At 45.6% G+C, this 23022-nt stretch overlaps 2 protein-coding genes across 22 annotated transcripts in view; one reads left to right on the top strand and one right to left on the bottom strand.

Moving 5' to 3' along the window:
* PRDM1 (PR/SET domain 1) overlaps positions 1–9352 on the top strand; it is a 113170-nt gene extending 103818 nt beyond the window's left edge. For 11 of the 14 annotated variants that reach the window (XM_084961669.1, XM_084961648.1, XM_084961686.1 and 8 more), the window contains 4 exons: positions 677–929; positions 6388–7508; positions 7879–8007; positions 8370–9352. In XM_084961669.1, coding sequence (XP_084817795.1) covers positions 677–929; positions 6388–7508; positions 7879–8007; positions 8370–8942 — 2076 coding nt within the window. In that variant the 3' untranslated portion in view covers positions 8943–9352. The remainder of the gene's footprint in view (positions 1–676; positions 930–6387; positions 7509–7878; positions 8008–8369) is intronic. The other 3 variants (XM_021090455.2, XM_084961711.1, XM_013992732.3) reach the window with 1 other exon arrangement.
* ATG5 (autophagy related 5) overlaps positions 1–23022 on the bottom strand; it is a 234153-nt gene that overhangs the window by 37884 nt on the left and 173247 nt on the right. For 3 of the 8 annotated variants that reach the window (XR_014833525.1, XM_085004957.1, XM_021090470.2), the window contains one exon: positions 19818–20951. The exons of the other annotated variants lie outside the window; for them this stretch is intronic. Coding sequence is in view for 2 of the 3 variants with exons in the window: in XM_085004957.1 (XP_084861083.1) it covers positions 20880–20951 (72 nt within the window). In the remaining variant the exon portion in view is untranslated. Of the gene's footprint in view, positions 1–19817; positions 20952–23022 lie in introns of those variants that run through there. 8 annotated transcript variants of the gene reach the window in all.

Genomic DNA, 23022 nt, shown 5'->3' on the forward strand with positions numbered 1-23022 from the left:
ACTGTCAACTTTTGGCTTCTGTCCCGGTGTTCGTTTTGTTGTGGCAGGTGAAGTTCACCTTGGCCCCACCCAGTGTTTCCACAAAAAGGCAAGGTTCCAAGTATTCAGATGAACAAGTGTCACTGCTGGACTTGGAGGCTTGGGGGTGGAGGATGTTTGCATAGTTTTAGCCTTGCTCGGGCAGGCGGGGGTGTAGGAAACGGGCAAGTACAGAGGCCATAGAAAACGTTGAGAGACTCAGTTTGACGTACTCAGTCAGGCTGGTCCAATACCCAGTGACTCAAAGCATTAAAAGTCAGCATAATCGGAACTCAAGTTAGTGGCATCGCCTGTGAGCCATTCACTGCGCAGTAGCAGAAATAGTACTAGGTGGTGGTTTAATCCTTCTGAAGGGAGCTCTTTAAACGACATTTTGTTTCATTCTCCCCCCCACGCCCCCAACATGAAAAGACACTAAAACTGAAATGGAAAAGGTAACTGACAAACGGGTGCCTTCCCTGTTTCCGCCCTTATTTCTGCTGATTCAAGAGGACTCCGGCTAAACTGATTTCCTTTTCAAGTGAGGCTGTCAGGGACCAGAAAGCCCACTCGGGCGGTACCTTTCTGAGGTGCCGGGGAAAGCTTTCCATTGCTTCGGGGCTTTCTTTTCCAGTGTGTCTTGTTCTCTTTTGGGCAGATCTATTCCAGAGGGGAGCTTCACCACTTCATCGACGGCTTTAATGAGGAGAAGAGCAACTGGCTGCGCTACGTGAACCCAGCACACTCTGCCCGGGAGCAGAACCTGGCCGCCTGTCAGAACGGCATGAACATCTACTTCTACACCATTAAGCCCATTCCTGCCAACCAGGAGCTTCTTGTGTGGTATTGTCGGGACTTTGCGGAAAGGCTCCACTACCCTTATCCTGGAGAGCTGACAATGATGAATGACAGTAAGTGGATTACAGAACAAAAAAATTAAAAATGCCAGTAATGTCAGTTCTGCCCCTTTGTGCTAATGACACGTTGTTTAATTACATGGTTTTCTCTGTTGGGCCAAGTAGGTGGCTTAAACCAGGGACTGGGAAGAGGAAAACTTTTTTTTTTTTTTTTAAGTCTCTATTCCTTAGAATGAAGTTTGATCATTTAAAAACTACTGAGAGCAACTTTGGGTGTTCAGCTCCAAAAGTTACAGGAAGAAATCTATGTCCAGTGCTAATCTCTCCAAAAGGGGGCAGATAGGATTACAGGATATTAGAGACTGGTCCTGACATGCCAAAAAAGCAAAGTACAGCTCCTGGTGTGTCGTAATTTTTTTCAGTGCCTAAAATGCACATTGAAATATTGTAGAGATGCATATTTGGTTATCAAGTTCTGGTGTGATGTGAAACCTTGTAAGAGGTTGTTTCTAGAAAAACTCAGGGCTATAATTTTTCAAATCTTATTCAAAATGGATAACTGATAACTATAAAGCCTTTATAGCTTAGCTTCCTTCCTTATGGTAAAAACCTAATTATCTGACCTCCTGATCAGCATTACAGTAACCACCTATCACTTTATCTGAACAAATTCTCAGTTCCTTAGGTATATAAGCTTTTACTTTTTTATTTGGTTGAAGTTCCTGTCATGACCTCTCTGCAGGGGGCTACTTCATTTTACTCATTCTCAAGTGATCTCTAAGAATGGTTGAAGATTTACCATAAAATTCCAACCTGTTGTAACTATGATGGTGTGTCCTCTAACTGCTGAGTTTTAAGGCAGTTTTTAAAATTAGCTCTTTTTGGGGGAGTTCCCATTGTGGCTCAGCGGTTAATGAACTCGATAGTACCCATGAGGACAAGGGTTTGATCCTTGGCCCCACTCAGGATCTGCCACTGCCGTGAGCTGTGGTGTAGGTCTCAGATGTGGCTCAGACCCCACGTTGCTGAGGCTGTGGTGTAGGCCAGCAGCTGCTGCTCTGATTCGACCCCTAGCCCAGGAACCTCCATATGTCTCGGGTATGACCCTAAAAAGACAAAATAAGATAAAGTAAAATAAAATTAACTTCTTTTGGTTTAAAAGTTTTCACATTCTAAATGCTGAAATTTTGGTAACCTTTTGTTTGGGGCAGGATTTTTTTTTTTTCTTTGTTTTTTTATGGCCTCACCTGAGGCATATGGAAGTTCCTGGGCCAGGGATTGAATCCAAGCCACAGCTGCAAACATGCCAGATCTTTTAAACCACTGCACCAGGCCAGGTATCAAACCCACATCTCCACAGCGACTTAAGATGCCACAGTTGGATTCTTAACCCACTGCACCACGGCGGGAACTCCCAGTAAGCTTTTGTTTTGATCGCATTTCCAACTTAAGGAGAAGTTGCACAAACAGTACAAACAATTCCGAGACCCTTTACCCAAATTCATCAATCGTCGATATGGTCATCACCAGCTCCCCCTCTGATTGCCAGTATATTTGTAGTTGTCCAAAAAGCTGGGGCTATAAAAGCTTAAGGACCTCCACCATACGGTCATCTTTAAATTTGTCTTGGTGTCCTTACACACTCAAGCTTAGTGCACTCTTGAGCTTCAGGAAGAAGTCTTGGCATGTTTGGAAACAAACTGGCGTCCAACATGAGCATGGTGGATGTAAGCAGGTGCTGGCCAATGGTGGCGGTTTCTTTTCCCTCCTCTCTCTTCAGTCGCCCGAGTCGCCATCATATCACTAGTGCCAAGCATCCCAGGAGCCCTGCAGCTACTTCACCATCTGTAGGTACCAGGCCCAGGGGCCTGGTGGTAAAAGGCAACTCATATTCAAGTAGGACATCTCCCAGGCCGACGGGCTGCCTCCTCCTGACTGTCTCCGTAGCCATTCACTTCCTCTCAGGGGCCTTCTCGCATTCCTGGGGCTTAGTCATTCGTGGATTTGGAGAAAGACTTTTTTTTTTTTTAGAACGCTAACTCCATTTGAGATGATCCACCCTGGTGACTTTGCTCCAACCACGAAGAAGTGTTGTCACATATGTCCCTCACCTCCTGCCAAGCGAAATAAGGCTTTAAAGGCCTTGCAGCTTAATTCCCCAAGGAAAGGCTCTGCATGGCATTTTTAAGGTTCAGAGGCTTATTCTCTGTGTCCAGAAGCAACTTTTGTGTATGCCAGAAAGTACCTTTGTCCCCTCGAATATCCCTTTGTATTTATGCAGAATTTTTTCTAAATGGTGACTTAACCCTTTTCAGGTACCAATTCATTGTCCAGTATTCGTAGTAAAGAATGAGCGTTAACAATAACCAGTGCCGTTCAGCCAAGATTCCTGCTGCTGATTGTGAAACCATTTGTCTCAGGTGTGGTAACTGATGAGTGAGACACCAATCAGGAAAATTTCCACTATTTCATCAGGGCTAATAAGTAGATTGTGTCTTCACATGAGTTGTGTCGGCTTCCACGCTTCAAGCACAATAGAAGCCTGTGTCAGAACCTCTGTGAAGGCTTTAAAATGGCAGTGATGGGAGTTCTTGTTGTGGCGCAGCAGAAACGAATCTGACCAGGAACCTTGAGGTTTCGGGTTCGATCCCTGGCCTCGATCAGTGGGTTAAGGATCTGGCATTGCTATGAGCTGTGGTGTAGGTCACAGACACAGCTCGGCTCTGGTGCTGCTGTGGCTGTGGTGTAGGCCAGAGGCTACAGCTCTGATTGGACCCCTAGCCTGGGAACCTCCATATGCCACGGGTGCGGCCCTAAAAACCAAAAAAACAAAAACAAAACAAAAAATAAGATAAAGTGGCAGTGATGGTTCACTTGGTAGAGTTTTGAGGAGATTGGAAGAAAACTGAGGTGAAGAAAAACAAGAGCCGGCATCACAAATCGGCGTTTTGAAAGAGCCAGAGAAAAGGAGTCGGAAGGATTTAAGTGCAACTCCCACCCCTCTCAAGTTTTTTGGTTTTTTTTTTTTTTCTATCTATCTAACTAACCCATCTAGAAAACAGTTGACCAAATTATAGACTTCTAAATGTTAATCTGCTTTCTCAGTTTCAGTTGAAAACAGACTTTGTTTTGCCTACTGCAGAACTTCTAGGTTCTTTCTTGTAGTCTTGGGGGTTCTTATTATAGATCGAAAATGTGAGTCGGCATAATTAAGCCATTCAGAGCCTTCAGAAGCCGTTCACTCTTGAAATGACTCTGTCCGCCTACAGCCATTTAAGATTTAAGAACAAAAACAGATCTTGATTTTCTTTTTCATGTTAACTCAAGCTGCTGCTGAGTGGGAGGGTCAGAAATGACACCAGCTCCACTGATTACTCAGCTGCTGAGGTAGGATTTTTTTAAATGAACCTCCTATAGACTCCATACTCACCACCTTGGAACACCGGAGGGGGGCTGGCATTGCCTTCTGGATATGGTTTTGTAATTAGAAATAAATGTATTTTTATGAAGGCATAAGAGAGCAACATTTATGGTGGATTTTCTGTACACCAGGCACACTGTGCTCGGTAGTTTGCATAGAATATTATCAATTCCAAATTTCTTGTCTGTTGGCTCATTCATTGGCTTTGTTGCAGCTCATTAATTGGATTATTGAGGTGCTTAGTAAGAATAAATAGGAGGGACGGTGGTAGGGACAGACAGACTTTTTGCTTGTGACTTTCGTTTATTAAATTTTCGAACCAAGAGAGTGGTGAAGCCACCGTAAAAAAAAAAAATTACGAGGCTTAGATGTAATTTGCCACATAAAAATGGCAGAAAGTTACGGTGGTGAAGTTTCTATGTGTTTATTTTATTAGGTGGACATCTTTTTTTAAAGTGTGAGCTTATGCGGATGCCTCCAAATCATTCTTTTTCACCTCAGAATCCTCTCCTGCGGCTTCTGAGATGCCTTGCCTATCAGTTTTCCAACTGAGTTGTCTCTCTTCCTTTACCATTTCAGCTTTAAAAAACAAAAGTGACAATTTGAACTTCCTGCCTGCTGAGCCTCACTGAAAGACTGATATTGGCCTGATAAGGGGATATTTATTTTGGTTTAGTGGCTTCAGAAACCCCTCTCCCTCAACAAGCCTTCCATCACTGCCCCCATCAGCATCTTCCCTGATAGTGTCTGGGCTGTGTTTATTCTGGGGCTGCTGGCTCACCCTGGAGTAACTGATAACAGCCAGCAGAGATAACACTCTCGGAGGGGCTCTCAAACTGGAATCGAATCCCTCAAGCTTGTCAGGCCAGAGAATGGATTTGAAGAGCTCAGATTCTGGAGCTCCACAGAGTTCACTTCTAGAGACCTATCAGATATCGAGCCTGGAGTTCTCTCTTGGTTAAATCAGACAGGGACTTTTTTTTTTTTTTTTTTTTTTTTTTTAAGACAACAAACTGATACTTTCGCAGAGGTGCCTGTCCTCTCTAATGCCAAGGCCAGGAGCTCTCCTGCCTCGTGGCATCTACACCCACCAATGGCTGATGCCTTCAACCAACGCCTACGCCTGGGGCAGGTGTTCAGGCTGGAGCCATTGCCCTCCAACTGCCAGATTTCCAAGTCAGCAGCCTGTATTTTACCTTTGGTTTTCCCTGCTCTGGCTGGTGTTTTCCTGAAGGTATTGTTTGTTCCATGTGTTGGGATGGAGCAGGGCTGGCGATGGCCTGGACTACCTGGAACTGTCCTCTCATTGCTGCTGTTCCTAAACAGTCTATTGACAGAGTAATAACATGCCATCTTTTGGAATGAATGCTTTCATCTCAGCTGCCTGTTTTCTTTGGTGCTCTAAGTAATTGGACTGGCTCGGGAAGAGCCTGTTGTGGTTTGGCAGAGATGGCTATGTCACGCCTTGTGATTCCAGGGGACAGCATTACTGGGAGCCTGGTTAGACCAGGGCCTCAGTGAAATTCTGGTGTTGTCAGCAAATCGAGTGGAAGGGGTGACATCACGTTGCGAATCTGTTCGGCAGAGGCAATTTGAAGAGGGTTTTATCAAATTCAATTAAACAAGAATCAAGATGAAAATTGATGACTGCCTATTACTTGAAATGAGTCTTAATCTTTCACATCTAGTTCACAGGGTGTGCTGATTTCCTTTAGGTAAATCGTGAACATGAGAATGACTTCTATTAACCAGTGACACCCCCCACACACACGTGGTATTTTTCCACCCCATTTTCATGGAGGCGCTCCTAGTCTAGGTGGAACAGAACTTTTCTATCATGAGGTTTCTACAAGTGGAAACAAAATAAATCCAAACGGTGCTATTTGCTTGCTCGATGCCCGCACCAGTGACCCGCTTTTGCTGAGAAGGAACGCGAGTGGCTTGAGCCTTCCAGAATGAGTGGGCGTGGAGAAGCCAGGTGTCCCTCTCGGGGCAGCTGTGGCTCGGGTGTGCTCGGGGAGCGAGCATATTGAGCCAACGTCGCTTCAATTTTCTGTCTCCCTCTGAGTAATCACCCTTTCTTTATTTCAGCACAAATCCAGAGCCATCCAAAGCAGCAGAGCACCGAGAAACATGAACTTTGCCCCAGGAACGTCCCAAAGAGAGAATACAGCGTGAAAGAAATCCTGAAATTGGACTCCCACCCTCCCAAAGGAAAGGACTTGTACCGCTCCAACATTTCACCCCTGACTTCAGAAAAGGGCCCGGACGACTTCAGAAAAAACGGGAGCCCCGACATGCCCTTCTACCCGCGGGTGGTGTACCCCATCCGGGCCCCTCTCCCGGAAGACTTTGTGAAGGCGTCCCTGGCCTACGGGATGGAGAGGCCCACCTACATCACGCACTCCCCCATCCCGTCCTCCACGCCGCCCAGCCCCTCGGCGCGCAGCAGCCCCGACCGGAGCTTGCAGAGCTGCAGCCCGCACAGCAGCCCAGGGAACGCCGTGTCGCCGCTGGCGCCCGGCGCCCAGGAGCACCGCGACTCCTACGCCTACTTGAACGCTCCGTACGGCGCCGCTGAAGGACTGGGCTCCTACCCCGGCTACGCGCCAGCACCACACCTGCCGCCCGCCTTCATCCCGTCCTACAACGCGCACTACCCCAAGTTCCTGCTGCCGCCCTACGGCATGAACTGCAACAGCCTGGGCGCCGTGGGCAACATCAACGGCCTCAACAACTTCGGCCTCTTCCCCAGGCTGTACCCGGTGTACGGCGGCCTCCTGGGCGGGGGCGGCCTGCCTCCCCCGATGCTGGCGCCCGCCTCCCTCCCCAGCTCGCTGCCGTCGGAGGGGACGCGCCGGCTGCTGCAGCCCGAGCACCCCCGGGAAGTGCTGGTGCCCGCCCCGTCGCACAGCGCCTTCTCCCTGCCCGGGGCGGCCGCCAGCCTGAAGGACAAGGCCTGCAGCCCCACCAGCGGGTCCCCGACGGCCGGCACCGCGGCCACGGCCGAACACGTGGTGCAGCCCAAAGCTACCTCAGCGGCCGCGGCCGCTCCCGGCGGCGGCAACGACGAGGCCGTGAATCTCATCAAGAACAAGAGGAACATGACCGGCTACAAGACGCTCCCCTACCCGCTGAAGAAGCAGAACGGCAAGATCAAGTATGAGTGCAACGTCTGTGCCAAGACCTTTGGCCAGCTCTCAAATCTGAAGGTAGGCCCTGCGGGGGCACAAGGCGCATTGGGATCTGGTTCGCCTCCCCACGGGTTATAAATGGCGACTTTCACAGTGCGAGGCGGGTTTGCTTTTGCTTCTGCCACTCTGCTGTGCGCCTTGAGACAAGTCCCCTCCCCAGAGTGTCTTCTGCACAGTTAAACCGCAGGGTTTGCGTTAGATCGGTTTCAAGGTCCTGCTTCTGTTCTGAAAATCACGTGAGGTTCCATTTGTTTTAACTTCATAGTGATGCTTTTTCTCTTTAGAGGTTTGCATCATAAACGCCCCAGTTCCTGAGCGGGAGGGAGTTTTCGGCCTCACAGTGGCCGGCCGAGGGAGAGCAGAGCTAACGCATGTGGCTTCTTCCCAGGTCCACCTCCGGGTGCACAGTGGAGAACGGCCTTTCAAATGCCAGACTTGCAACAAGGGTTTCACGCAGCTCGCCCACCTGCAGAAACACTACCTGGTACACACGGGAGAGAAGCCACATGAATGCCAGGTGGGCAGGGTTTTCTGGGTAGAACGTTGGACCTTTGTAGATAGGGTCTTAGGAGTCGTCCTCCCATCCTCCCATATCCCATGGTTTAAACCAGCCCAGGAATTCTGCCTTCCACGGGCTGCTGATGCACCCAGAGGATGACACAGCCAGCTTGCAGTGGGTGGAAACCGGTAGGGGAGGGACGCACCACCCCCAGCGCCCACATGGCCCTGTTTGCTTAACGCCACAGCAGCCGGGGCCACAGTGAGTTTTCTCCCCTCCCAGGTTGCAGGGCGTGGGTTGGCAGCCTGCCCTTCCTCTTGGCAGCTCTTAATCTCCCGGTCTCTCCGCCCCCCTTCTCTGCCCTCTTCCTCACACCGTAGGTTTGCCACAAGCGATTTAGCAGCACCAGCAATCTCAAGACCCACCTGCGACTCCACTCGGGAGAGAAACCTTACCAGTGCAAGGTGTGCCCCGCCAAGTTCACCCAGTTTGTGCACCTGAAACTCCACAAGCGCCTACACACCCGGGAGCGGCCCCACAAGTGCGCCCACTGCCACAAGAGCTACATCCACCTCTGCAGCCTCAAGGTCCATCTGAAGGGGCACTGTCCTGCGGCCCCGGCCACTGGGCTGCCTCTGGAGGACCTGACCAGAATCAATGAAGAAATCGAGAAGTTTGACATCAGCGACAATGCTGACCGGCTGGAGGACATGGAGGACAACATCGATGTGACTTCAGTGGTGGAAAAGGAAATTCTGGCCGTGGTCAGAAAAGAGAAAGAAGAAACTGGCCTGAAAGTGTCTTTGCAAAGAAACGTGGGGAATGGACTGCTCTCAGGGTGTAGCCTCTATGAGTCAACAGACCCGTCCCTCCTGAAGTTGCCTCACAGCAACCCACTACCTCTAGGACCTGTAAAGGTCAAACAAGAAACAGTCGAACCAATGGATCCTTAAGATTTTCAGAAAACAAAAGGTGTTTTGTCTTGTTTCTTAACTTATGACTTGGCGAGTCAGGGTGGCTGTAACAAATGCTTGTACATAATTCCAGTTCTGCAAAGCTCTCCTGACGGCACATGGTTTCCCCTCACCTCTCTGGAATTAAAGAAGGAGCCCCAAAGTTACTGAAATCTCAGGGTATAAATGAGGCAAAGACAATATATATATACATATTATATATACTTATTTACACCCCATCTATATATTTGAACCTGTGTATTTTGAATATTTGTGTGGATATGTTTGCATAGCCTTCCCATTGCTAAGACTATTGCCTAGCCATAATTATTTTTTCAATGATAATCCTTCATAATTTATTATACAATTTATCATTCAAAAAGCAATAATTAAAAAAAAGTTTACAATGACTGGAAGAATTCCTTGTAATTTGAGTTAAATGTTGTATTTTTGTCTGGTGGCCATTCTTTGTAGATAATTTCTGCACATCTGTTTTAAGTACCTAAGTTCTAGTAAACAAACATTACTTCAGTCAACCTCCCTCTATAATAATGGTTTGGAAATGAAGTTTTGGTATTGCCAAAGTTAGGCAGTTGATGTGTTCATTCATAGGATTGTATCATTTGAACAGCATTGTATAACTTGGGGGGTATGTGTGCAGAACTATCCAGTAATAACTTCAGTAGAAGAAATGAAAGAGAATCTTGTATGTTTCTGTAGATAGCTCAGATTCCCCCCCCACACACCCCAGCCACAGATTTACCAGAAAGGTGACAAGAACGCTTTGCCAATCTGTCTCCCTCCAAAAAAAACAATCAGGGTCACCCCACCCCAAAGTCATGTGACCATTCAGAGTGGCCAGGAAACTTTTACATCCCAGAGCTTTATCTGAAAATGTGAAGAAGACAAAATACCACATTTAAAACCACTGCAAAACATTCCAAAAGCACAGGTAGTTTTGTATGTGTGAGGTCTTGGGGCATGACATGAGTCTGGGTGTTTTTTTTGTTGGTCTTTTTTGTTGTTATGTCACAATGGCACAAACATGGTGCTCTACCAGGAAGGATTGGAGTTAGTTAGGCTCAGGCCACCCTTTTAAAAAAAAAAAAAAAACCCCAAACCGGAAAACGGGTATTCTCATTGTCTTAGGGTCAAAGCGGGTAATGAACATTCCTATCCCCGACACATCAATTGTATTTTTTTTCTGTACAACTCAGACTTTCCTCAGTATTTGTGTTTTTACATTTTATGGTTAACTTAATTGAAGAAGAAAGGGCATTGCAAAGTTGCAACAACAATTACCTCATTGAGTGTGTCCAGTAGTGGAGGAAGTGATGGCTTCTCTAATTTGCTACCAGAGGAGAAAGCTAGTGTGCGCCAGAAAGCTAGAATGCATGCCATTCTGTCTCCTCTGCTAAGCCCAAGATGACTTGTCGGCATTCAAGGTGTAGCGGAGAACGATGTATATTTATAAATCTATTTATACCACTATTCCATGTGTATATATAATATATTTATAACCACTTCAATTGTGAGCCAAACCATGTAAAAGATCCTACTTTTTTTCCTAACGGCCAAAAAAAAAAAAAAAAAAACCCTTTCTAAGACTTTGCTTAATTAGCACTCAATGACCTCGCAATCACATTGGTGAGCCTGGGCACCCCCTTCTCTTGTAAGAGACCCTAAATCCTTGGAGCAAAGGTGGAGACCGAGTAACAAGCAGGGAGAAAGAGAGACATCGCTTTTTTACTATTAAAGGACAATCCAAGATGGCTTTATTTAATTTTGGGGTGGGGGCCACATTCTGACAATGTGGTCAAACCCAAGTCCCAGAAATAAAAATCATATTGTCCACTGTAACTTTTCCCTCTGGTTGTTTGTCTCCCTCCTTTCTGAGTAACTGATCCTGCAGAAGAGAATCCTGCAGATTGAGGGTAATCCAGGGAACACCAAGAGCCTTACTGATCTGTTCCTTTGATGAAACTGACAATTTTGTATGTCTCAGTGTTTGACAAAAACAGTCCTTAATCGCAGGTAAACCAAAGCATCAGAGACACCAAATACTTTCTATTCCCAACCACTCATTTGTTCTCTTTTCCCTTTGAGCTTTCTCCTACATGGGGATTTTTTACCGAGACCTGACCAGTGGCTTGAGACTGCTTGATTCTCTTTATCATCTGACTTTCCCTCTGAGGCCTCTTACATGTGAATGTTGAGCCCACAATCAGCAGTGGTTTTATTATTTTTTCCTTCTACTCAAAGTTAAAACTGACCAAAGTTATTGGCTTTTTACTTTGCTAGAACAACAAATTATCTTATGTTTACGTACTGGTTTACATTGTTATTTATGTGCAAATTGTCAAAATGTAAATTAAATATAAATGTTCATGCTTTACCAATGCTTGTCTAGTGTCTTGAGTGAAGGGCCAGTGAGCAACATCTCAGTCATACTGTGAGGGTGGCCCCAGAACAAATTCTGAGCACAATTTGCCTTTCTCCTGCCTGTGTCCGCCCCACCGCCTCCATTCCCACAATCACGATTCTAGTTTCCCCTCCTCCACTGGCAACTGCACTTGACAGTGATCTGACAGTATTGATCTCTTGTCTCTCATAGCGGTGTAAGGTTTTTTCTTTAATGATGAGTCATAAAAGTTGCCCTGTAAGGAAAGCATTTCAAGCGTTAACCAGTAAGGAGGGGAAGATTTGTTCGCTTCGGTTGGACTCTTTTGACTTTGTGGATGAGCACAGGGTGGTGGTGAGGGAGGAAGACTTGGCCCAAAAAGTCCAGAAATGCCATCCCTGCCTTGACCCAGTGCGTTTGCTCCTGAATGAGGGGCTTGGGGGAGCCCCGGGAACCTGAGAAGCACTTTGCCCGCTGGTGATGTCACGTGTGCTTCAGCAACCCACACTGAGCACTCCACGGGAAATCCAGTCGTTTGTGCTTCTGCATAGTCTTCTTGCCCTACATCCCACAGTATTTCTTTCCCTTCTCTTAACTCAGGAAGTAGATTTGCCACTTGTACATTTAAAGCAAATTTGAGGAAAACTGCTGTGTTGCTAGCCTCTGGGCATTAGTAGTTTGAAGCACAGGGGATTGTGGTGGTGTGGCCATGTGGCTGCAAGGGTCCTGGGGTGGGAATGGGTGTACTTGCTTATCCATCCATGCTCTGGAAAGTAACCTGTGTCCAGTCACAAACAAAAGGACACAAATTAATTTGAGTCTCATTTGGTGAGATATGCATAGGAGAGATGCTTATAGAAAAGTGTTAGTGTCTTTAATGAAAAAAATCCAAAAGCCTTTTATAAATGGTTTTCATGCTTGCCATTTCATCCATTTCCAAGGTCACAATACCATGGCCATACTAGCTGCATGTAAAGAAGATAATGCTCCTCATGTTCAGTGCATATAAAAAAATAATGCTCCTTACATTTAGACACTCAAAACTGCCTAATGTTTTTTTTGTTAATGTTTCTTCTTTACATTCACTTAAACATCTGTGCCAAGAATTTGAAATGCTGCCAACATTTAACTGTGGAGTTAAGAAAACCAGAACCCTATTGTCATAAACGTGCCAAATGGTGCTAGTTGCACTACATAATTCTACAGAACCATTGTGGTAATAATTTTTCAAAACAAAGCCCAATCAGATCCAGAATGTGAAGTTACTACCATAAATCATAGTCTTTACTTGGCAAAGCATGTCTTTTTTTTTTTTTTTTTAGAATTACAGATCTTGGGAACACTTGTAGATTTAGCTGTTTAATGAAACATTACATGAGAAGATAATATTCACTATGAGCTCAAGTCTCTCCGGCCAACATCCACACTATTGGACCAAGACTTTAGGTGGCTATTTCTAGGACAAGGCAGACCTGAAGAAGGCATCTTTTGGGGGTCTTTCCTTAAAATAAAATCTCTGCTCTAAATGATGCATTCAATTTTCCACTCTCCACTGTAAGAAACTATAGAGACTATACAGTCCCCTGGGAGTTTAGGACACATTTCTAACTTTCTTTTTTTTTAATCCTTGGGGGGCAGGAAACCAATTTAGGACCCATAAGTTTGTATAAGTGAGCTTATTCCTGTGGGTGTGTCTTTTTTTTTTTTTTTTGGCTTTTGTCTTTTTAGGGCCACACCCAAGGCATATGGAGGTTCCCAGGCTAGGGGTCTAATCAGAGCTACAGCTGCCAGCCTGCACCACAGCCACAGCCACGCAGGATCTGAGCCACGTCTGCGACCTACACCACAGCTCAAGGCAATGCCCAATCCTTAACCCATGAGCGAGGCCAGGGATCGAACCCCCGTCCTCATGGGTTCTAGTCGGGTTCGTTAACCACTGAGCCATGACAGGAACTCCTGTGTGTGTCTTTTTTTAAAAGAAGATAATGGGGGAGTTACCGTCGTGGTGCAGTGGTTAACGAATCCAACTAGGAACCATGAGGTTGCGGGTTCAATCCCTGGCCTCACTCAGTGGGTTAAGGATCTGGCGTTGCCGTGAGCTGTGGTGTGGGTCGCAGATGTGGCTCAGATCCCGCGTTGATGTGGCTATGGCATAGACCGGTGGCTATAGCTCTAATTAAACCCCTAGCCTGGGAACCTCCATGTGCCACAGGAGTTGCTCAAGAAAACACAAAAATATAAATAAATAAATAAATAAATAAATAAATAAATAAATAAATAAATAAATAAAAAATAAAAGAAGATAATGGGAAAAGGCTAGAGCAGAGAAATGAAAATAATTAGAGTCACATGGTGGAGGATTTCTAACGTAAAACCAGGCCTCTAGGATAATCTGGTCTAGGAAGGAAGGCTGCAGCACAGAGGATAGCAGCTAAAACCACTAATGAATAGGAGAGAAGTTACCTAGAATGGGATCATTGACAAGCTGCCTCTCTTTCCTTTATGAGACCATAGAGTTCTTTGCCCATCACATGTTCATTTCATGATCAGTGCCTGGGCAGAAGAAATCATATCATTCTGAATCCTGGCTATCTCTTTGGAGTCCACTTCTGGGTATAGGGCAGCTGCAAGAAATGTTTCAGGAACCAGGAATAAGCCTCCCATCACAACATTTTTTAGACTTCAAGGCCTCAGGACCTCCAAGTCCGTCTGCTCAAAGTGCTGCTGACAGTTGCTCCTTAAATAAGTAAGAAGGGATGTTAATCTCAACACAGCTTTAATCATGTATATTTAGGCCAAAAACACAGCAAGATTCCAAAAAATTAATTTTAACCTGATTTATGCAAATACTCCCCGTGCCCAGTTTCACAGAACCCCATAAACTAACAAGCCCTTTCCTGGTTTGCTCTTCCTTCCAGGTTTGATAAGTGATGAATCAGAGTTGGCCAGGTACACTTTTCCTTCTCTCTAAATTTAAGATAGAAGCTTTTATTTAGCATAAGTGTGAACATAGTCACCTAGAAGTTTCTCCCACCCCTGTCAAGAGAGAAAGAGGAAGTGACAGATAAATGCCAATGGGTACTTTTGGTAAGACATTCTTCACTGTGCTAACAAAAGGGGGTTGTTCTCAAGGAATTAGGGCACAACTTCCCATCTTTAGGTATCTGAAGGATTCATCTGTGGATTATGGCAACCAGCTGTTTTTCACTGGGTGAGGAGCAGAGCAAAAGAAATGAAATCGAATGATAGCAGAAGGGACTTTGGTTTAAATGACAAAGGCTAACACCCATCTTTAGGGTTGGTAACACAATGGGTTCTTCTCCACGCCAGGGAGGAGGTAGAGTCCTACCTGGGAGGCTTTAGAGAGGAGCCAGCTTGTTGGAAGGCACAGGATAAGCAAGATGCAGATGCCCTGGGCAGCCCTTCCCAGGTCTATAATTCAAAGATTTCTATCCAGCTTGTAAGTGATGGTGCACCTGGGGACAAGATTGAGCTAAGACTCTGGTAGAGAACTCACATTTCCTTAAACTAGGAAACTATAGATATCACATCATTCTGAGAACTGGCTATCTCTTTGGAGTCCACTTCTGGGTCTAGGGCAGCTGCAAGAAATATTCCAGGAACCAGGAATAAGCCATATATATATATGGAAGACAGGTTTGGAGAGCCTGTCTAATTTTGAGGAAGAGTCTGTAATACCATGAAATGAACTGTGCTGTCAATTTGTAAAGTATTCGAAAATGTATTCCCCCTTTGAGTTCTTCCTAGGGATCCTGAGAAGGGGTGAAAAATGAGACATGGTACCACTGTCCCCTAGCACCCTGCACTCTTTGGAGGGTCAGGTTCAGGGTCAGGGTTAGGGTTAGACTGGTGGCCTTTGAGGGCAGCCACCCCTCGGGGAGAGCAGGGAACCTCTCCCCCCTAACCTCCTTTCATGGCAAGGCCTCCCTTGAGTACTATTTCCCAACCACTGAGGTGAAGGAAGTGGCTCACATCTTCATCCCTTTCCACTGAACACTTTCTTGCCTCCCCAGTTTTAGTACAGTGAGAGTGATCTGCCATGAGACCATCTAAGGATCATGAATGAGGTGATTTAAGTCCTATTTCTGCTCTTCCTGGGCCAGAGCCTAAAAACTCCCCCAAGGTGGGAACAGAGATTATGGGAGCTCCTATTTTGCTGGAAAAAGCAGTGAATGGGGGGTTTAGACTCTTAGTTCTGGTCCTGATTCAGTCCCTAGTTACCTGTGTGCTTTCTTAAAAGTCCTGGAACTTCCCTGGACCTGTTTTCTTTTCCATAAAAAGAAGGAGCCATTCCTGGGTTTTCTCTGCACACTTTCGGAAGCATTACATCTCTTAATATGCTAAGATTGCATCGTTGTCTCTTGTTTCTTTTTGGTTGGTTTTCCTTGGAAGTCTGATTGTTGCTATAGGCAGATATTTGTAATTCAGAGAGCAGATGTCAGAGAAAAGTGGAAATGAGGGACAGGCTTGTATGGAAAAAACTATTGTGGCTTCTTTTGGCAAGAGAGATTGGGCTCACAAAGGTCCTGTTAATTTGTGAGAACCATGAACTTTACCCAGGAATTAATATGCTCATGTGAAAGGAATCAAGATTCTTTTAATGGAAATAATGGATTGTGCTTAATGTGCTTAAATCAAGCCTCTGCTCAAGTTAAGTACCTTGAATTTTAGGATGTTCAGAGGCTTTTTTTTTTATCCTCTTCGTCTTTGTCTTCTTCTTCTCTTTTTTTTTTTTTTTTTTTTTTTTTTCTCGCAAAGACTTACTTGTATGAAGACTAGGAAATATTTAAGTTTGTTGCCACAAAAAGGAAAGGGGGTAAAAATATAGTAAGTTGCTAGAGCAGAGGAGGCAAGCCCAGCCAAGAGAACTCAAGAAGACGTTGAAAGGAAATATTTCAGTTAGCAAAGCAAAGGAGGCCTCCATGCTGCTTTAACGGTTCAAGGTTTAAAAAAGGGAATAAAGAAAAATGCAGCAGTAAGAGGGAGAGAGGGAAAGGTTAAACCAAGACAGAAACTGTGAGTAGATCGATGTGAAAGGGGCTGAAAATAAGTGAAAAGTGAAAAATTGCTTTATGAATAAACCGTTAAAAAATAGTGAGTGAAAAAGCAATCGTGCTTCCAGTTATTACTGAATCACCAGCTCGTGGCAGCCAGAGGCTGACCTGAGCTGCGACTCCACGCTTAACCTACATGCAGCAGTTGGTGCAGGGCTGCTCCTGTGGGCGGACTCCGTTTTCTACTTGAGTGTCAGTTTCATTGTGATTACTCGCCGTCACAGACGCATGTGGCCCATTTTACCGCCTTGAACACACACACCAAAAGAAAAAAGAGAAAGAAAAAAAAAAAAAAACCATGACTTGGTCATCTCTCCAAGCTGCTGACACTCCGATAGCCTCTCGAAGACACGCAGGACACAGGCGAGGCAAGGGGCGAGGGCGGGGAGGGTAAGCGCATCTCCTAAAGAGAAGTTGATGGGGCCCGAAGGCTCAGCCTGCCTTTTTCTGGAAATGAGACCATGAATTCATACTCAGTGATCCTTGTCATTCCTGATGGTGTGTCACGTCAGGGACGGGGTGGCGGTCCTCCAGCATTTTCTGGGCCGAGAGCTGCCCGATCACATCTTCTGGGGATCACACCTGGGCTAGCAAACAAAATGTCAGTCACGGCCCTGTGGCCTCCTCCGCCCCTGCCTACTGGAGGAAGCCCCGGGAGCACTAGGAAGTGAACCGGTTCCACCAGCTGACTCCGCCCTCCGAGTCTCCAGCAAGAGCGAGGGCCGGAAGTGCTCGCACCCACCCGCGGACCGGTCAAGCGTCCGAGAAAGGGCCGGGGCAAATGGGGCAGGCCATCTCCAGAGCTGCAGGGTCGCCCCCCTTCTCATTCCGGGTGTAGAATATCCCTCTTTGTTATCAGAGCTGTCTGCGCGCAGCTAACTTTTGATTCTTTGTTTCAGCACAAAGGAGATGGGAGACGGATGGTCACTAATTCCAAGATCATTTGCCTGCGAGAGCTTCATGGGTTGTCCCTGGCTGTCTCCAGGGAGATGGGTGACCCGCCAGCGTTCCAGGGCTCGGGGGAAGCCAGCCTCGGGGAACAATTGACCCAAATGATCCATGGAGTAGCTCGCCCCTGTGCACAGCTCGCTGCACAAAAAATGAGGCCCAATTTTAAGGAATCCATTGTCATTTTCAAGAACGAGGATAAGACTGTAGTTCTGTATACCTGGCCAATAGGGCTGAGGTTTTCCTCAAAGCCTCGCACAGATCTTAGTATCTGATCTTGCTGTTGCTGCAAGAAGGACCAGGCCTTGTGCTGGAGGAAGGTTTAAGGCTTTTCTCTTTGGGTTTTTTCATGAAGGAAATAGGTGGGCGTGGGCTTTGATGATCTCCATCCTAGGAGTGGGCATGTCAAGGCAGGGAAGATCAGGAGAGAGGCCCAAGCTACCTGAGGAATTCCTGCTGGACCCGGAAACCGAATCCCAGCTTCCTGACTCTGCTTCCAAAATGAGTAGCTTAGATGCTGCTGTTGGCAGGGCCCACAGGAGCCACTGATGCTGTTTGTGCTGAAGGCAGGCTTGCCAAAACAAGGGTTTTATGGCATTCTATGACTGTCTTTTGCTTTGTTAGGAGCTTGACTCAGCGAGTTCTGCAGACATTTCAGGAAAGCAGGTGAGGACCGCGAGCCTCGGAGGAAATTCGGGGCCTGTTGCTGCCCGATATTCTTCCGAAGCCATCTCGGTTCAAAACAAGGATTCACATCTCTGAAGGGGCTCCCTCCAGATGCCCCTTTACTGAAAGGTGTTCATCACTCCGGGGGTGGCCAGTTTCCCTTCAAAGCCCAGATTGAGTTGGCGCTTCCGGGTGCATTGGCAGAGAGTGGGTGTCAGGCTTCAGTGGTTCCGGGTCGGCCCCGGGTCAGCGGTGCTCTGACGAGGAGACCGAGGCAGGGGGCTCCCCGCCGTCGTCAGGGCATGCCTCAGGGAGCTGGCAGTTGCCACTGAGAAGGCAGCAGGCATTTGCAAAAATTCAGACAATTTTGGATAAAGCGGTTAATCTCATTCCACTTTAAAAGCACGGAGGCTGTGTGTTTTCTACAAAGGAAACACATAAATGGACATATTTTCTGCTTCACGTGCACATAAAAATTTGTGTTGTTTCTGACTTTACGGAGGTATGTTCTCTGTTTTAGATATTGCCCATATAGAGTTACCCTACATACCTGGAGGCAGAGATGAAAGTTGAGAAAGAGCAGTCTGTTCTACCTTTTTGTTCCCAGGCATTGTAATCCCAAAAGGCACGATTCCTTGTAGAATGATCTAAAGATGTGCAGTATACCCACCTGTTATACAGCTTTTGCAACCCACAGAAACTCTACAGATTTATAGTCACATTGCTTCACGTTGGTAGTTTTTGTCTTCTCTAGTTTTGACCTACACGTGGATTCCAGACTGAAAATTACATTTATCTGAAGCAAACCATTCAGCCCATCTGAGATAGGTTACAGCTGTTTCAACCATTCCTCCAACTTTAGAATAAAAACATTATATATTATGGTTCATCTATAGCCTGAAGAATTATATGCTCTTCAGAGGTTTGGCTGAAAAACAAAAAAGAAAAAAAGGAAGGAAGGAAGGAATCTTTTAAAACAAGCTGTATAAATTAGACACGAGAGAAGCATCTCTTAAATGCAGGTCCAAATCTTGTTCACATCAAAGAAATGAGAGTTTGAATGTGATCAGGTGGAGATGAGCAGTGGCTGGCAGGGATGCCGAACCCCAGTCTCTTTGAGTTCTGCTGAGGGCCAGTGGGTGGGCTGCAAAAGAGAAGCATGTATTTCTAAAAAAAAAAAAAAGGGCAGGGTAAAGTCTGTGCTGAAGGTGCACAGACTTCCTTCCTTCCGTACTTGGGTTTTTCTCCCTTCTAAGGGGTTTTGAAAGTTTTTCCTGTGCTTCTAACTGAGCAGAAACCACATCACGTCTTTTGTCACTGTCTTTGCTCACCACTGGAGACCCTGGTGGTTAGAGAGGGAAAGTCCCTTTCAACGGGGGTAGAAGGTGTTGGGGGCCAGGCCTGGGGGGTGGTGGGGAGAGGGGAGAGGAGACAACATTAAGGTTTCCTCTTGGCCTAGACAGTGTACCCACCCTGGCCAGACTACAATGCTCAGAGCAGCAAAGCGTATCTTTTAATGTCCCTGATCACCTTGGGGTGATGGGGAGCAAGATCACTAAGGGAAGGAAAGAACATTCATTTCCGGAGCTCCATGGCTCTGGGAAGCCAGAAGAGTGGCCACAGGGACCTGTGTAGGCCCTTTCAAGGGGGACTATTGAAATAATGGGGAATAGCTTATACCTGACTCCTCAGCACCTGTGCTGACCGCAGGATGGGTGATGGATTGGGAGGATGAGGCATAGATGTATATGAGCTGTTGGAGCTATTTTAGGACAGTCCCTGTAGTGACATTTCTCTTCTCCTTTATTTTTTAAACCATGGTAAAAAATACACATCACATACAAATTTAGTGCAGTTTAGTAGTGTTCAGTATCTTCACGTTGTTGTGTACTGCTCTTGAAAACATTTTCATCATGCAAAGCTGAAACTCCAAGCCGGTGAAGCTCCCCTTTGGCTTCCCCCTTCAACCCCTGTGCAGTGACATTTCTTGATTATGAGTGCTTTTCTTCTGTTAAATCTATAAACTTGATTTCCATACCAAGATTGTTCCTAGCTCACACGCCAGCCTCCATATCTGGGGAGCAGTTCAGACTCACTCTGCTATGAATATTCATCACCGGCTAGGGATCACAAATGCCTGTCCTCAGCACACTGGCTGGACCACTGCAGTTTTATGAAGTTGTTATTGGCACCACCAAAGCAGTCAGGAATGAAAATAACAATCAACTCCTTAAATGTTTACAAGCCTCCTGGGTTGTTGCACATGTAATTTAGAGCTGCCATCTTGTCTCCTCTCGCTCTGTGGAAGGGAGCGTCCTCTCCAGCAGCCTGCTGGCTGTAGGACCATGGAGAGGAGAGGGCCTCTTGCCCCACCCCGGGGTTCTAATGGAGCCTGGGTTGCAGTCCTCACCGGTGGCAGCTTGTTTGGGCTCTTGCTGCACTGCACCACTTCCTCATACAAGGCACATCCTCCCAGTAGGTTTTCCTCAGAGCCAACACAGGAGGCAGGTCAGTACTCTCACCCAATCAGCACAATCAATTTGCCATTCCCTGAAAATAGAGTCGTCCCTCCAGTCTGTCCAGTTTCCCGCCCCCGTCGCTTAGTGGCTGGGATAGGGGGCGGGGAGGGCCGGCCTTGGAGCAAAGCCACATTCCAGGGGGAGGGTTCCTCCCATTCTCTGTGCTGGGCGGGCGTGTTGTGCCTCGTGCCTGCAGCCACCCTTGAAGTGTTGTTGTTACACAACAGTCATGAACTCTGGAATGTCTCTGGTCATTTACAGCGTGACTGTGTCACTCCATAAATGACATGGTCAAGCTTCAAGGCCCAGAGTGATGTTGGCTTGTTTTTCAATAGACCATTTTCTCCCGCCCAGAACAAAGCTTCCAGGCTTTTACGATGTTCTTCTTACTCTGAGACTCCTAAGAGAATGGAAATTCAGGGGAAAGAAAATAGAGGGAGTAGATTACAAATCACATTCCAATAGTCGTACAGATGATTTAAAAACACACTGAATAATTTGACCATACTCTTTGCAGATAAGAAGCTTTCTAGAAATTAGCTGGGCACTTCTTAGAGTAACTTTTCATTATCTCTCACTCTTGCCTTGACTTTTTCCTTCTTTGGTTCATTTCCTTCATGAGATAAATGAAGAGAGCGACAGATTAAGGTTCCAAAGAACATATGATTCATGAGTCACATCTATTTTTTTCTCTACCGTATTCATTTTAAATGGCATCGTTCCAGTAGAAGAAACAGAAAGTAAAAAAAAAAAAAAAAAAAGAAAAAAAGTACCTCAAATACTGATTTTGGTGCTTCTGTTATACAGTAATAATGCCTCACATTTGATTTATACTGTGTAAGTGACTAGGGTCTGTCACTGCCATTGTCTCCTTTTGTCCTCATGAAAATCCTTTGAGGTGGGTTCTGTGATCTTCATTTTACATACAAGGAAACAGAGGCCCAGAGAGATCAAATAAATTAGACGATGCAGGAAAAATACCTTTAAGCCAGTGCACATAGAAGGTACTCCAAAACAATAACTATTCTTAAGAAGCTTGCTTTATGTTCACCCAACTAGTGACTAGAATTAGAATCTTCTTAAACCATGGCTACTAACTTCTCTCTCCACCTCAGCATAGCAATCTCAGTCCACAAAATAGAAGAGATTTAGTCTTAAATCTTTTTTGGAACCTCCATTTTATTGTGTATTAGCTATAGAATTAGAGAGTTTGTTGAGGATGCGCTAAATGTAATTCACACAGCCTTGTGGTTTTTTGACCTATTTCCTCTAAGGGGGGAAAAATGTTTAGAAGATCTTCCCTATTGCTCTTATTTTTAAATCATTTTATTAGAATGATTGAGTTTGGTGAGGGGTGTTTTAAGTTGTGAGGTTTTCAACCTAATAATGAAAGACAAATCTAGCATTTTGACCTGTGCACTCGTTTGTTCATTCAACAATATTTATTGTCTGCCTCATATACTTCGAATATGGGGTCAGGCTAAAGTGGCTTAACTGGCCAAACTAGGAATAAACCCAGGATCAGGTATGACTATGACCACGACCTGATGTCAAATAGTTTCTTACCTTCAGACAGAGAGAGAGCTATGTACAATCTGATCGATGTTATTGGTCCATTTTAAATAAATTTGTTCTGTGAATAAGGGCTAAGAGGGATCAAATTGAATCAGAAACGCTAATTCCTAGCTGTCATTTGAAGTATTTAGCTTTATAGGTATTTTAGGTATCTTCTGCATATAATTTGCCTTTGGCTCAAAAAAGATAATTTAAGGAGTTCCCGCTGTGGCACAGTGGGTTAATGACAAGCTGCCTAGTCTCTGTGGAAGCACCGGTTCCATCTCTGGGAACTTCCATATGCCAGAGGGGTGGCAAATAAAAAAAAAAAAAAAAAGGTAATTTAAGTAAGAACAATGTACATCCTGACTATCTGGGTTTGGACATCTGACAGAGAATTGCCTGTCCCACTTGTATTTGTACCAGACTCTATGGGCAATGCTAATCCTGAACATCTACAATACACATTGTGAAATCTGGCCATGCCTGCAAGGAAATTTTTTTATAATTAAAAAAATTTTGTTATAAATCAGTGATAATTTAGAAGTAGGTGGTCATAGGACTACAGTGTCATCTCTACATAGATCTTCAGAAATGTGAGTTTCTGGATGAGATCGTAAACAAAATGTTGTCGGTTTTTAATATTACATAAAACACACTATGCTGAGATGTCCTAGTTTAACCTTTAAATATCCAAGCACTGGGAGTTCTTATTGTGGCACAGCAGAAACGAATCTGACTAGCAACCATGAGGTTGCACGTTCAATCCCTGGCCTCACTCAGTGGGTTAAGGATCCGGTGTTGCTGTGACCTGTGGTGTAGATCACAGACGCAGCTCAGATCTGGCATTGCTGTGGTTGCGGCATAGCCAGCAGGTATGGCTCCAATTAGACCCCTAGCCTGGGAACCACCATATG

This window comes from Sus scrofa, chromosome 1 (genome assembly GCF_054392235.1).
Source record: "Sus scrofa isolate SSC_HxYL_T2T_F1_AM1 chromosome 1, Sscrofa_HxYL_maternal_Yorkshire_Landrace_v2.0, whole genome shotgun sequence".
NCBI lineage: Eukaryota > Metazoa > Chordata > Mammalia > Artiodactyla > Suidae > Sus > Sus scrofa.